This window comes from Phalacrocorax carbo, chromosome 10 (assembly GCF_963921805.1).
Source record: "Phalacrocorax carbo chromosome 10, bPhaCar2.1, whole genome shotgun sequence".
Classification (NCBI taxonomy): Eukaryota; Metazoa; Chordata; class Aves; order Suliformes; family Phalacrocoracidae; genus Phalacrocorax; species Phalacrocorax carbo.
In genome coordinates, this window is record NC_087522.1 from 6596369 (window position 1) to 6608152 (window position 11784).

General features: G+C 49.9%; 1 protein-coding gene across 8 annotated transcripts in view; it reads left to right on the forward strand.

Annotated features, from left to right (window-relative positions):
• Window positions 1-230: 230 nt before the first annotated feature.
• Window positions 231-11784, forward strand: part of MICALL2 (MICAL like 2) — a 48399-nt gene continuing 36845 nt past the window's right edge. For all 8 annotated transcript variants that reach the window (XM_064461619.1, XM_064461618.1, XM_064461620.1 and 5 more), the window contains exons 1-3: window positions 231-489; window positions 6761-6809; window positions 10456-10597. In XM_064461619.1, the coding sequence (XP_064317689.1) occupies window positions 347-489; window positions 6761-6809; window positions 10456-10597 (334 nt within the window). In that variant the 5' untranslated portion in view covers window positions 231-346. The remainder of the gene's footprint in view (window positions 490-6760; window positions 6810-10455; window positions 10598-11784) is intronic.

Sequence of the window (11784 nt, forward strand, 5' to 3'; positions counted from 1 at the left end):
CAGGGCCATGGCGGGAGGGCCGGGGCGCCGCTGGCCCCAGCCCCTGTGGAGAAGCAGCCGACACCCACCCCCACCCCCCGCCGCGGCCACACACGACACCCCGCCCACGCAGGACCGCCGGTCACGTCCGAAACACACACGTTTTCCGTCATTTCTTCCCCCGCTCCGCCGAGCTCGGCCCCGGGGCGAGGCGGAGGGAGGCCCTGAGGGGCCGCCGCCGCCCGCCCCTCGCCCGCCCCCTTCCCCGCCTCCTCGCCGCCGCGGCCGGCCGCCACACGCCGGCAGCCTGCGGCCGGGCTCGCACGGCTCGGGGCTCCCTCCTGCCCCGCCGAGCCCCCTCGAGGCCATGGCGGCCATCCAGAACCTGCAGCTGTGGTGCAAGCAGCAGTGCGAGGGCTACCGCGATGTCAGCATCACCAACATGACCACCTCTTTCCGCGACGGCCTCGCCTTCTGCGCCATCCTCCACCGCCACCGGCCCGACCTCATGTGAGTACCCTCGCCGGGCGTCGAGGCCAGCGCATGGGCTGCCGCCTCGGCGGGGCCGGGGGCCGGGACCCTCTGCCCGCAGCCGAGGGCCCTTGCTGGGCTGCGGTCAGCCCACCATTGAGTTGCTGGAGTCCCCAGGCCCTCCATCCACCGTGGGACTTCGTCTTCCCTACCGGAAACCCCAGCTCCTCCTTGGGAGATGCTGTGGGTGGGCGGCCGTCGCTGGGAGCTCAGCTAGCCCCCACGCTGAAAATCTCCAAGTGAAGAGCTCCGCTCTCGCTGCCTACGTGCTTTTTTTCCCTACCTATAGTTTTTGGTTTTCCCCTTCCTTCCCTCTGTGGCTGAAGTATAAGTATTTTATACTTTCCATTCAATTTTATACTTTCCTTTCCATTGCAAAACAAGTTCAGGCACCAATTTTTGGGGAAGCACTTCCTTCTTTGCTGTTTGTGTTTGATTAGGCTGGGCTTTCCTTGCTCAGCCCAACGGCAGCTCAGCCCAACAGCAGCTCAGCTGCTCACGAGTCGGGAGGTGAGGGCTATTTAAACAAAATACAATAGAAAGGCAGGGCCTGGCAGCCGCTGGATTCCCAAACATCACTAATTTTTCCCATCTAGAGCTCTGTCTGTGGAATGCAAAGTGTTTTCCAGCCATTGCTGGTGCTGTTGCTGGTGCCCTTTGGGTTTTGACCTATCCCTGCCAAAATATTAACATCTGGGAAGGTGAATCGCTAAAGGAAGATGTAGATCCTGCTTCCTAGTTTGGTTTTGGTTTTTTTTTTTAACTTATCAGGTCTTTGGACTTTGAGGTGGGGGTGTTAAGGGAGGAGGTCAAGGCACGGGAGCAGCGCAAAGATTGCCCAGGGTATTGATTTAACCATTAGGTCTCTCCCAGTGAGGTGTGTCCCACTGGCAGAGGACCAGGTTGGGTTTTCTGTACTGCAGTTTTCCTCCTCTTCCTTGAATTCTGCCTTTTTCCTCATGCTCTCAGGACAGCCTGCCACTAGGGTTTGTGTGCAGAGGTCTCTCTTACAGGTATCTTGCCTCTGGTGGAAGCCCAAGGAGAAGATCTCGTCTTGCGCTCTCTCTCTGTTGTTTTGAACCCTGGAAGAGGCAGGAGCAGGCTTGGGCAGTGGGAGGTTACTGCAAGAGCTTCAGGCACACATTCTCTGTAGTCCCCATTGCTTGGGCAGTCACCATGGTGGTTCTGTGTATGGCTTCCTGACATGCTGTCATGTCCACTCTAGATATTTCCTTTCCTTCCTCTGATTCACAGTCCCAAAGGTACAAAATACCAGGACAAAAAGGCTGAAGTGACCAGGAGGTGCTCGCAGAGGGACCGTGACTGCTTCCTGGCTGACTCTGCAGGTGGCCCATCCGAAGCATGGCTATAGACAGGGGCTCAGTGACTTGAGAGCTGTTGACCAGTTTAGTGGGTTGTTTATAATCCTTGAACTGTGCATCAAGGGTTGTGGATAGACATATCTTAAATAAGTTCTCCTGTGCTGAAGAGGGAAGATGTTCCTTGTGGCACCTCTCTGTTCCCATTAATTTTCTTTTATGATGGAAATTCTGCCTGCCTTTATTCAGGACCTTACATAAGCTCCTTCTGACTTGGACCAGCTCAGCAAAGACTGCCTGAAGGTTAAAGTAAGAGAGGCTTTTATCAATGACCTCCCTTAGCAGTGTCAGTGGTGTCATGCAGGAAAGCACCAGGTGCATCCTTGGCTTGACAAAATCCTGCTGGAAGGAAGTCATGCTTTCAAGTAGTTGGTGGCCAGGGCTGCCAGGTGTCATGTGTCAGATCCTAGGGCTGAATACTTGTGCAACTTCTCCAGGTATCTGTAAAAGCTCCTCTGAGCACTGGCGGTGCAGGAGCCACCGGCAGAGAAGTGCAGCTGGGTGCACATGTGGCTGTGACTCCTGCTTCCCAGGGGTTCTAAGTGGTTTATCCTGAGCTCTTCCCCTTGCTTCTAGCAAAGACTCTAGCTGAAGATTAAAAGCATCATACTGAAAATCAAACTAGAAAAGAATAATTGGTGTTTGGAGTGCTCTGTGTGTTTGCAGCAGCTCTGCTTTATAAATCACTTGCAGAACACAATTCAGTCACGGCATCCAAGTTTTGCAACAGTGTGTTTTCTGTCTTGGTTTACACAAATTACATTCTTGGGCTGAGGAGTGCAGGGGATTTCTCCATGCAGGAGCCTGAGAAATTCCCAGGAAAACTTCAAGCAATTACAAAACATGGTCATAATCACAGGCTTCTCTTGTCGGGTATGTGGCTCAGAGGACAGGCTGGTGGGGGTCTCTCCCCGCTTCCTGTTTTCTTGCTGGAAAACATATGGAAAATATCACAACTTCTCTCAAACTTGGCTAATGTCAGTCTGTATGTTGTCGCTGAACAGGGCAGGCTGTGTAAAATTAGACATGCATTTCCCACTCACTTCCCACTCACCCAGGGATGCTCTGGGGGAGTGGAGGCACATGCTGAATTACCATGGAAATTCATTTCTCTTTTGTCCCAGCTGAAGAGTGCTTCATAGCCAGCCCCAGCCAGGCGCACACACTGTGTCAGGCAGGTCCCAGCCCATTTTCTGGGATGATTGCAGAGCCCTGAGCTCCTCTCATCAGAGGAACATGAGGCGGTGTGGCAGGAGACTGAGGTCGGCAGCTGCCGCATGTGATGGCTGTGCAAGCTCCAGCCACGGTTCGGTTTTAGTGGCCTTGGTCTGATAAGTGAGCTGGAAGAAGCAGGGGAGCCATGCACACTGCCTCAGATGTTAATGCCAGATGTTGAGGAAAGGTTTTGATTAAGCTCCTTCTCTTTGTCTGGGATCTCTCCCAGACTGTGAGCTGGTTTTCAGCTCAGTGTTCTGGGAATTGACTGGTTGTGAAATCCCCCTTGGCAGCTGAGCAGCAGCGGGTGCCTATTCCTCCAGCAGCGTTTCCTGGGCCGCTGTCAGCTCAGTGGGGCAGGATGAGCCCGACAGTGGCCAATACGGACAGGGAGGTCCCTGGGCTGAGGATGGGTTGCCCACAGTCTCCATCTCTTTAGCAAAAGGCTGGGGTGAAGCAGAGCTGCGGCCTGCTTGGCCTCTGCGGGGTTGTGGTTTGTGCAGCAGGCGTAGGCAAGGGGAGGATGGTTCTGGGGTTAAGGAGTCTCATCTGTTGTTAGGAACCCCCGGCAGCACACTGCAGCTCACCAGCAAGACCAGAGCAGTGTGGGGCAGGCATTGCTGAGAGGAGGATGGGCGCATGGGGGACATCTTCCACCTGGGATTCCCAGCCCTGTCCCCTCTCCCCAGTTTGTTTGAGCCTCCAGAAAAAGCACAGCTGAAAGGTCCTGTTCCCAGCGGAGCACACTGGATTTGAACCCTCTGTTCAAGGATTGCGAGGTGGCAAAGGGTGCTTCATTCTTTTTAGTGATCCTTTTGACTGCGCATATCTTATTGTCTATAGAGAAAACAGTACAGAAGTGCCGAGAAGCAGAAGCTGTTTTGGTACCATCATGGCTCTGGGATTTTTTTTTTTGCTCAGTTTGCTCCAAGGTCAAGTTTCCAACCAAGTTAGCGCTTGCAGCGGTAGCAGCAGAGATTACTCCTGTGGAAGCACATGTGCTTGCGAAGAACTGTGGCGTGCTTTGCGAGTGCTGGGTCTGTGCAGCTGGAGCAGTGGGTGGTCACAGAGATTTGTGGGCGTGAGAAATGCTTGGCCACTTATTGCTAAGATAAGAATTTTTGGGGGAGCTAAAAACTTCACTTCTGTTCCTGTGCTAGTGAACTTCACTCTGATTTGTTTCCAACACTGGAGGCCCTCTCTTGGGTCAGGTTTATATTTCTCACCTCTTCCAATTAATTCAGTTGCCTGTATTTTCTCAGCAGAGAACTCCTACTTCTCCATGTGTACTAGCTTTGCTTTCTTAGGATTACATTGGTCAGAGAGCTTTGGTGTTCCAAGATAGGAGATGCACCGATAAGATCAATTTCCAAAAGAAATATTATATGTAAGTAGTTTGCCAGACTAGTCAGGGAAGGATTGATGATGAGAGGGCAGGAGGCTCTTGAAATGACCAAGTAACCTGGTGGTTTGCACCCTCCTTCAGGGAACAGAAGGGGATTTCAGACATTCACTATCAAGAGATTGGGGTTTTTAGGTCTCTGTTACATGCCACACAGTGTGAAGCTGCACACACACTACCATAGCAAACAGCATTCAGCGTGGCTGAAGGCCACTGACGGACAATGCATAGGTAACTCCGGCATGTTATGCCTTATGTGTCGGCACGACTGAGGAAGCTGGAGCTTCCCTTTGCTCTTGCAGGTGTTTTCCTGCATTCAAGACATCTCTGCTACAGAGACTTTATTTGGGAGTGGAACCGGGAGTGAGGCAGAGAGCTGCAATCACCTCCTTCAGCTGGCTCTTAAAAAAGCTGATTTTCTTCTCTGACACAAACCAGGATGATTTTATCTATTGTTTCACTGAAATTTTTTTTGGCTTGCAGTTATTTTTGTCGCTCTTTTTAATCCATTGTCTCAGGGAAGGGAAATCTCTGGGCAGGAACACTGCTTGAAGAAAAACCTCTGCAAGTCCCTTTGATTTTGCACCAGAAACAGTATATGATTTATAGTTGGGGCCTCTCTTATTTATAATGCAATGTGCTACTTTCTATACTAAATAGATAAAGGACCTCCTGGCTTACTCCTTGTTGTTACAAGTCATGGAAGAAGTTCTCCTGCTGAAATACAGATCATGTGTTTGCCTCATGAATAGGTCACTGCAAGCCAGCTTTGCCCTGACTTTCATGCAGTTATCCCAGCTCCTCTCAGAGATGAGGGACTGGCTAACAAGGGTAGGTCCACATCGGTTATAAAGGTGCTATGTACAAAAATGCAAAGTTGGTGCTGTAGTCTTTTCCTCTGTAGTCTGTTCCTCTGTAGAATTTCCTCTCTGATGCTGGCTTTTTGCTTAGCTCTGTGCCAGCAGGTACAAGGACTGTAAAGGAATTGACCGTGCCCGCTTGCCTGGGCAGAAGGAAGCAGTGTTGGAGGGCAGGGCTGCCAGCCAACAGTCAGTTTTGCATTCTCAGTTTAGCAAGTAATGGTCAGTTTAAAACAAAGCTGATGGCGGCTGTTTCCTAAGCGAGGGACACCCTCTGCTATGGGTGAGAAAGCACACTGTATCGCAGCTCTAGTTCCAGTAGCACAAGCTCACTCTCCCCCCTGCCTGTCCTGACAGGTCCCAGTTTGAGTTCCCAGCAGCACAGTTGAGAGAGAGGAGGCATCTGGGCTGGGCCAGGGAGGGGGAAAGCAAGCCTGGGGAGAGGGTAAGAGGGAGGTGATGTCCGGGAACAGCAGAAAGGAAGAAGGATTGTTGACTTTGGATTGTAACTGCAAACAGCAATTGTCTCTTCCTTTTCAGTTATTGGTTATGATTACAAATCAAAAGTGACAGCCCTAGGGAAAGGAGAATTAAGATTTCTATAGGCAACTTTGGTGTTATCAGCCACAGTATTGTGTTGTAGGTAGAGGTATTTCCTGGGAAGAGGTATTTCCCAGGCAGATTCCTGGTGCTGGTTTTGTGGAGCTCTGCCAGAGAAGAAAAGAGGATTTGAAACTAGAACCTGTGTGCTGGTAGAATCAGCAGCTTCTGAGATCAGAGGATACAGGTGCGTCAGAGAAGTGTGTGATACATGCAGCGCCTGAGGTATCCACCCCTCCTTGGGGCTGTGAGATCTCTCTGTTTGGAGACAACTTGCAAGATGGGAGAAGAGCATGGATGTATGGAAAGTAATTCCAGGAAAAGTGTGTTGCAAATCTGGCTGGCAGGGATCAGTGTATCTTTTCAAGGTGGGAGAGGAGCAAGGCTTTTTTGGGGGGAAAAAACCATCCCATGAGTTAGAGGTTGCTCCTGGTTGTCTCAGCAAAATCCATGGATCTGCATGGGATGTTTTGGCATCAGCACGTCCTGTCTGCGGGAGGCTGTGGGAGTCAGCCCTGCAAGGGTAGATGTGCCAAAAATGTGTTGTGCTGCCTGTGGGCAGATGGCTGTGCCTGCTGGGTCTCCTGCACGTCTCTGTCCTGGGAGGTTCAGCAGGTCTGTGACTCTGTGATGGATCTGCCACACTGCTCCCTCTGGAGGGTCTCTGGGAAGGCAGGGTGGGGGGAGGTGATCTGGCCCCCAAACCAATGAGGCTCAGAGAGGTTCAAGGAGCTGGAAGGGAAGCAGCTTGCTCTACATCACCGACCTGAGTTTTTTTTCTTTCTATATTTCAGAAACTTCAATGCCCTCAGTAAAGAAAATGTGTACGAGAACAACAAGTTGGTAAGTGAGTTTTAATGTTGTACTTTTGGTCTAATCTATGACCTGGCACCTTGCTTATGTGGTTTAGCGACAGAAACCCTGCAGATACAGTGTGCCAAGTGTGCTGTATTCAAATCCTTTGCCTTATTCTGTATGCAGCCAACTTTCTGATTTGAACAGCAATGTCCAGGCTTGTTAGCTGCTTGAAAGCACCCTCAGACAGCTCACACTTTGCTGGCTGCACAGCAATGCCTGTGTCCAGTGTGTCCTGTGGCAGCAGGAACTTGGACAGAGATGCTCGTGGTCAAGACATGGGCATGGACATGTTGAGTACGTGATGCTCCTGAGGAATGGAGCAGGAGCTGGGAGACAGCTGCTGTGAGAGGGGAAGTGTAGGGAATCTCCCCCCACTTCTGCTTGTTCCTGGTGCAGGATATGAAGGCTGCTGGAAGGTGGAGATGTCCTAAAACCTCGTCCTCCCTCGACACTTCACTCCAGGATGGGATTTGAGTTTGTTTTATTCTTTCCACAAAGAAAGTAGAAGTTGGGCAGGCCAAGCCCCTCCTGCACTGGATTCAAGCATGGGCTTAGTGCTGCAAGGAAGGATTTTTTCTTCCCTCTCTCCCTTGCAAAGAGAGAGGCAGCGGATTAAAATGCCTTTTTTTTTTTGCTTCACATCACTCCACACAGCTTCATGGCTGCTTGGCAGGAGCTTGGGATGTGAATGAACCACGGCCATTTACTCTTTTCTGGACAGGAGGAATGACATCCTCTGATGCAGTGAGCCGTCTGAGGTGGTCCTTGCCTCCAGGAGAGCTAAACTCATGCCCTGCCACTCCTTAGCTTCTGCTCCGCTTTGGCCCATGTTCACGGTGACTGTGACAGATCCCCCATCTCCTCAAGCTGGGGCTGCAGTATGTGAACAGTTATTCACATTCCCTGGGGTTCAGCCCTGTGTGTTCCTCTACTTTAGGTGAGGTTCAGACTGAGCATTTTGCCCATGAGGTTTGGTATTTGGCAGGCATCAGGGCCTCTCCGCCATGGACAGTCATCCTGCCAGAGTGCTGTGTGTGAAGCCCTGAGTGTTGCTCCTTCCCCAGATGGGCTGGTGGTGTCTGCTTTGTTGGGAGCTTTGGTTGTCTCTGGGAAATGAGCTGTACGAGCACTCTCCGCTGCTTTTATTAATGAAAGGCTTCTTTGTGCCTCTCATAAAAAGAGTTGCTCCCTGCCTTTGTTGAAGCCTACATTCCCACCCCTGCCTCCTGCCTCCATTTCTTACGTTTCTTTCTTTTGTCCTTTACTTTGCTCTCTCTTCCTTATTCCACCTGCTGTAGGATGACTTGTCTGTGTTGCCCTTTCACTGTTGGCATGCTGCTGCCTTGGCTCTGCCATGAGTGGCGTTGTGGACTCCTGTGGACTCCTGGGCTGGCCTCCCCCCTCAGGCTGCTTTCCATCCTAGCTCCTACACTTTCTTCCTCTGGCTGCCCTTGGGATACAAGTGGGTCTGATTTCTCCCAGCACTATTCCTCTGCTATTGTTCATATCCTCCTTGATGCCTCACTATTCTATAACTTCTTTTGAGGGGCTGTATTATTTAACTAAAAAAATACTGTTTGGGCTGCAATTTGCTATATAAGATCTTCTGCTGAGGAAGAATGTGTCACTTCTCAAGTGCCAATAAAAGCAACCCCAAACCCCAGAAAAATTTCAGCTGGTGGGATTTTTTTTTCCCTAAAGATTTCAAAAATATATAAAGATGAGAAAGGTTTCTAGAGACCTTGGATCCAGTTCTTTCAGTTCTAATGGATGATGGTGTGGTGTAGCTGATACAGCAGTAGCCTGTGTCAGAGGAAAGCCGTGCCTGGCCAGCTCACATGGCCTTGAGCATATCACTTTGCCTCCTCTATGCAGAATGGGAGCAGTGTCATTTACCTCTTCATAAAGCACTTGGAGCTGCACTGATGAAAAATGTTATGCAAAAATAGCATGCTGCCTCTTTGAAGGCCAGCCTGAGCAGGCAGGTACAGGAGAGGGGCAACTGGGCCATGTTAGGTGGTGATCTTGTTGAATCTCTAGGCAAGAGCAGTTCCCAGGAACACGAGGATGCTGTAGGCACAGGGAGTGCTACATCCTAATACTGCTGTCTGTATTGCTTATCTGGTTCTGGCCAAACCAGATGTGTGTGCACAGAACATCCTTCTCTTTGCGGTCCAGGCAGCCCCTCGCAGTTGTTCTGTAGCTGCTGCGCTGGTCTCACCTATGGCACCATCTGGCAGGAGGCGGCACGGCCTGCGTTCCCCCTCGACTGCACACCAGGAATGTCCAGCAACAAAACCTCAGTGGTCAGACCAGTTGTGCAGCCAGTGCAATGGGGAACACTCCAAAGAATATATGAAGTACTAGGTTACAAGGCAGGAGAGTGCCAGGCTGGCCTGGCAGCTGGGTTGATGCAGCCAGAGGTAACTGGCTGAGTGTGTGCTTAATGTCAGCTCAGTTACATTTTTACTGGGATACCCAGTGGAAAAAAATGGTAATTATCTTGCTAAAAAATAATGGCTGTTTGTTTCTCCTAAGCAGGAATAGTTGGCTTGTACACCAACACTGTTGTGTGTCTGTGCCAGAGGTCAGATGCGGAGGGTTTTAATATGTTTGAGTCTTTCTTTAACTGTTTCGCTGTGGCATTCAGCATTAGCCTTCCTTGTGCCTCCGCTCCTGCAAGTGCTGTTTTCCTTTGCTGTGTTGGCATTTTGAAGGGGGTGCTCAAAAGGGGGAGGGAAAGGATTTTTTCCTATAAGCCGGGAAGCAAGAGAGCTGGAGGAAGTCCCTAGTAAAAGCCCTACACCAAGTTGAGCAAGGGCAAAGTTGCTTTATGGATGTTGCATTTTTTTGCCCTCCAGTAAAGGCTCTTGTTCAGAGGCAAAAGAAAATAGCTTTTCCCTCCTTTACCTGACTTTGATCCTGCAGTTTCAAAGCAGAAGAGACAACAAAGAGGGATGTTTGCCCCAAATATATGTTAGGCAGCATAGAAATGGTTAAGCTGGAAGGGAACGAGGGATCAGGAATTCTTCTGCATTATTCCTCTCTTCCCTCTCTCTAGTCTGGGAGAGAGCTCCCTCCTGCAGCCCGAAATCTCCCCTTTTTCAGATGGGGAAAAGCAGACAGTAGGCAGGAAGCATTAACATTTGCACAGCACTTGGAGATAGAAAGCTGCCTGCAAACACCTACCAGAGCACCGTTAATTGGGGAGTGCTCCAGGTTGGGCTGGAAGCCTGGAAGCGAGTCTGCCAGCCTGGCTGACACATCCTCTTCTGCCAGGCCTTGCTCTCTGCAGCTGTGCATATCCAGATAGAGGCAGGCTCGAGGAAGAGCAGGGGAAGCCCAGGTGAGTTCCTGTGCAGTGAGCTACGGCCAGCTTGCCAGGCCAGATTTTTGGCTCCCTGCCTGAATTTCTCAACACGATGGCTGGAAGCCATGACTCCGTTGGTTCCTGTAACGGCCGTATGATGTAGGAGTTAAACTGGTACAGCTGTTCCCCAATAGAGTTATTATTCTAGTGGGGCTGTTTGCAGTGGAGTTTCTTACTTCTGATGAGGAGCAACTCTGCTGCCTGGGCTGGACAAGACACCTTTTTCACCTTTTTTTTCTTTTTTTTTTTTCCTTTCTTTAGGCATTTCGAGTGGCAGAGGAGGAGCTAGGGATCCCAGCCTTGCTGGATGCAGAAGATATGGTTGCTCTGAGGGTACCAGACAGGCTGAGCATCCTCACCTATGTTTCACAGTATTATAACTACTTCCATGGACGGTCTCCTAGTAAGTACCATATTCTCTGGAGGGGTGGGAAAGATCAGGGCTTAGTTTTATACTTTCCCTTTCCTCCTAACAAGCTTGAAAAAGCAAAATAAACTGCACAGAGGCCCTTTGGTACCAGAACTATTTCAATGGAGGATCTGAACTCTTTACGCATTGACCTACAGTAGCACCAGTGCTTTTGGAAGGGCACAGGGCCATGCCTTGTCTTTAAAACTTGTGCCTTAAAATTTAATACACAGTCTAAAATTTCTTACGTTCAGCAAGACAGAAGCAGTGAAGGTTCTCCTCCATGGTCCCCACTTCAGCTTTCCTTTCTCGAGCAACTCAGTCCCTGCTCCAGTCCTTGCCACACCAGAGGGATGGTGAGAACACACAGTCTAACAAGGCTGAGCTTGTCTGCGAGGCTGTGCCAATGTAACAACATCCATGGTAGGCCTTGTACAGCACAGCAGTACTGATATAAGGAAGTAGAAGAAAATGACGCCCTAAACTGACATAATTGCGATAGCAATTCTTTCAAACATAAAACAGTCCACAGAGCTGCCAAGGCATTATATTCACGTACAGGAGAGTTTATCTGGGCTCACAGGAGCATTATTGTAGACTTGGTTTATATTTGGCTTTAAGCTCATACAAAATGAAATAATACGATAAACCAATTTCACAGGTTCCTCCAGAGGAAACTTTAGAAAGTGGGACATGAATGACTTAACTGGTTAAGGTGAATCTAGATGGAGAAGCCAAATATGTATTGAAAATGTCCTACATCTTAGAAAGCTCTCAGAGTGAATTGTGTTTTCTGCCTTTAACATCTAAACTCTTCCCCCTTCTCCACCTCTTTACACATTTAAGCATGCGTTATCTCTCCCTCTACAACCTCTTCCCCTGCTCCCCTTCATTTTTTATTTCTTGTTTTAAAACCATTCTGACTGAAGTTAAACAAATTCCATCACGTTTGTGCCAAGTGGTGGGAATCTGGGGCAGTCTGGGGTCTTTATCCCCTCCCCCCCCAGCATCTTGCCTACCGCGTCATCAAGCACAGCACATTTTTATATTCTCTAGTGTCCCACAAAACGCTCTGGTTGCATTCCTGTTGCTGGGGTGAGTGTGTGTCTGAAAATGAGCCCAGCTGGGAACGTGCCCTCTGACACCAAGCAGATTCTGAATACCATAGTCGTGCCCGTCAA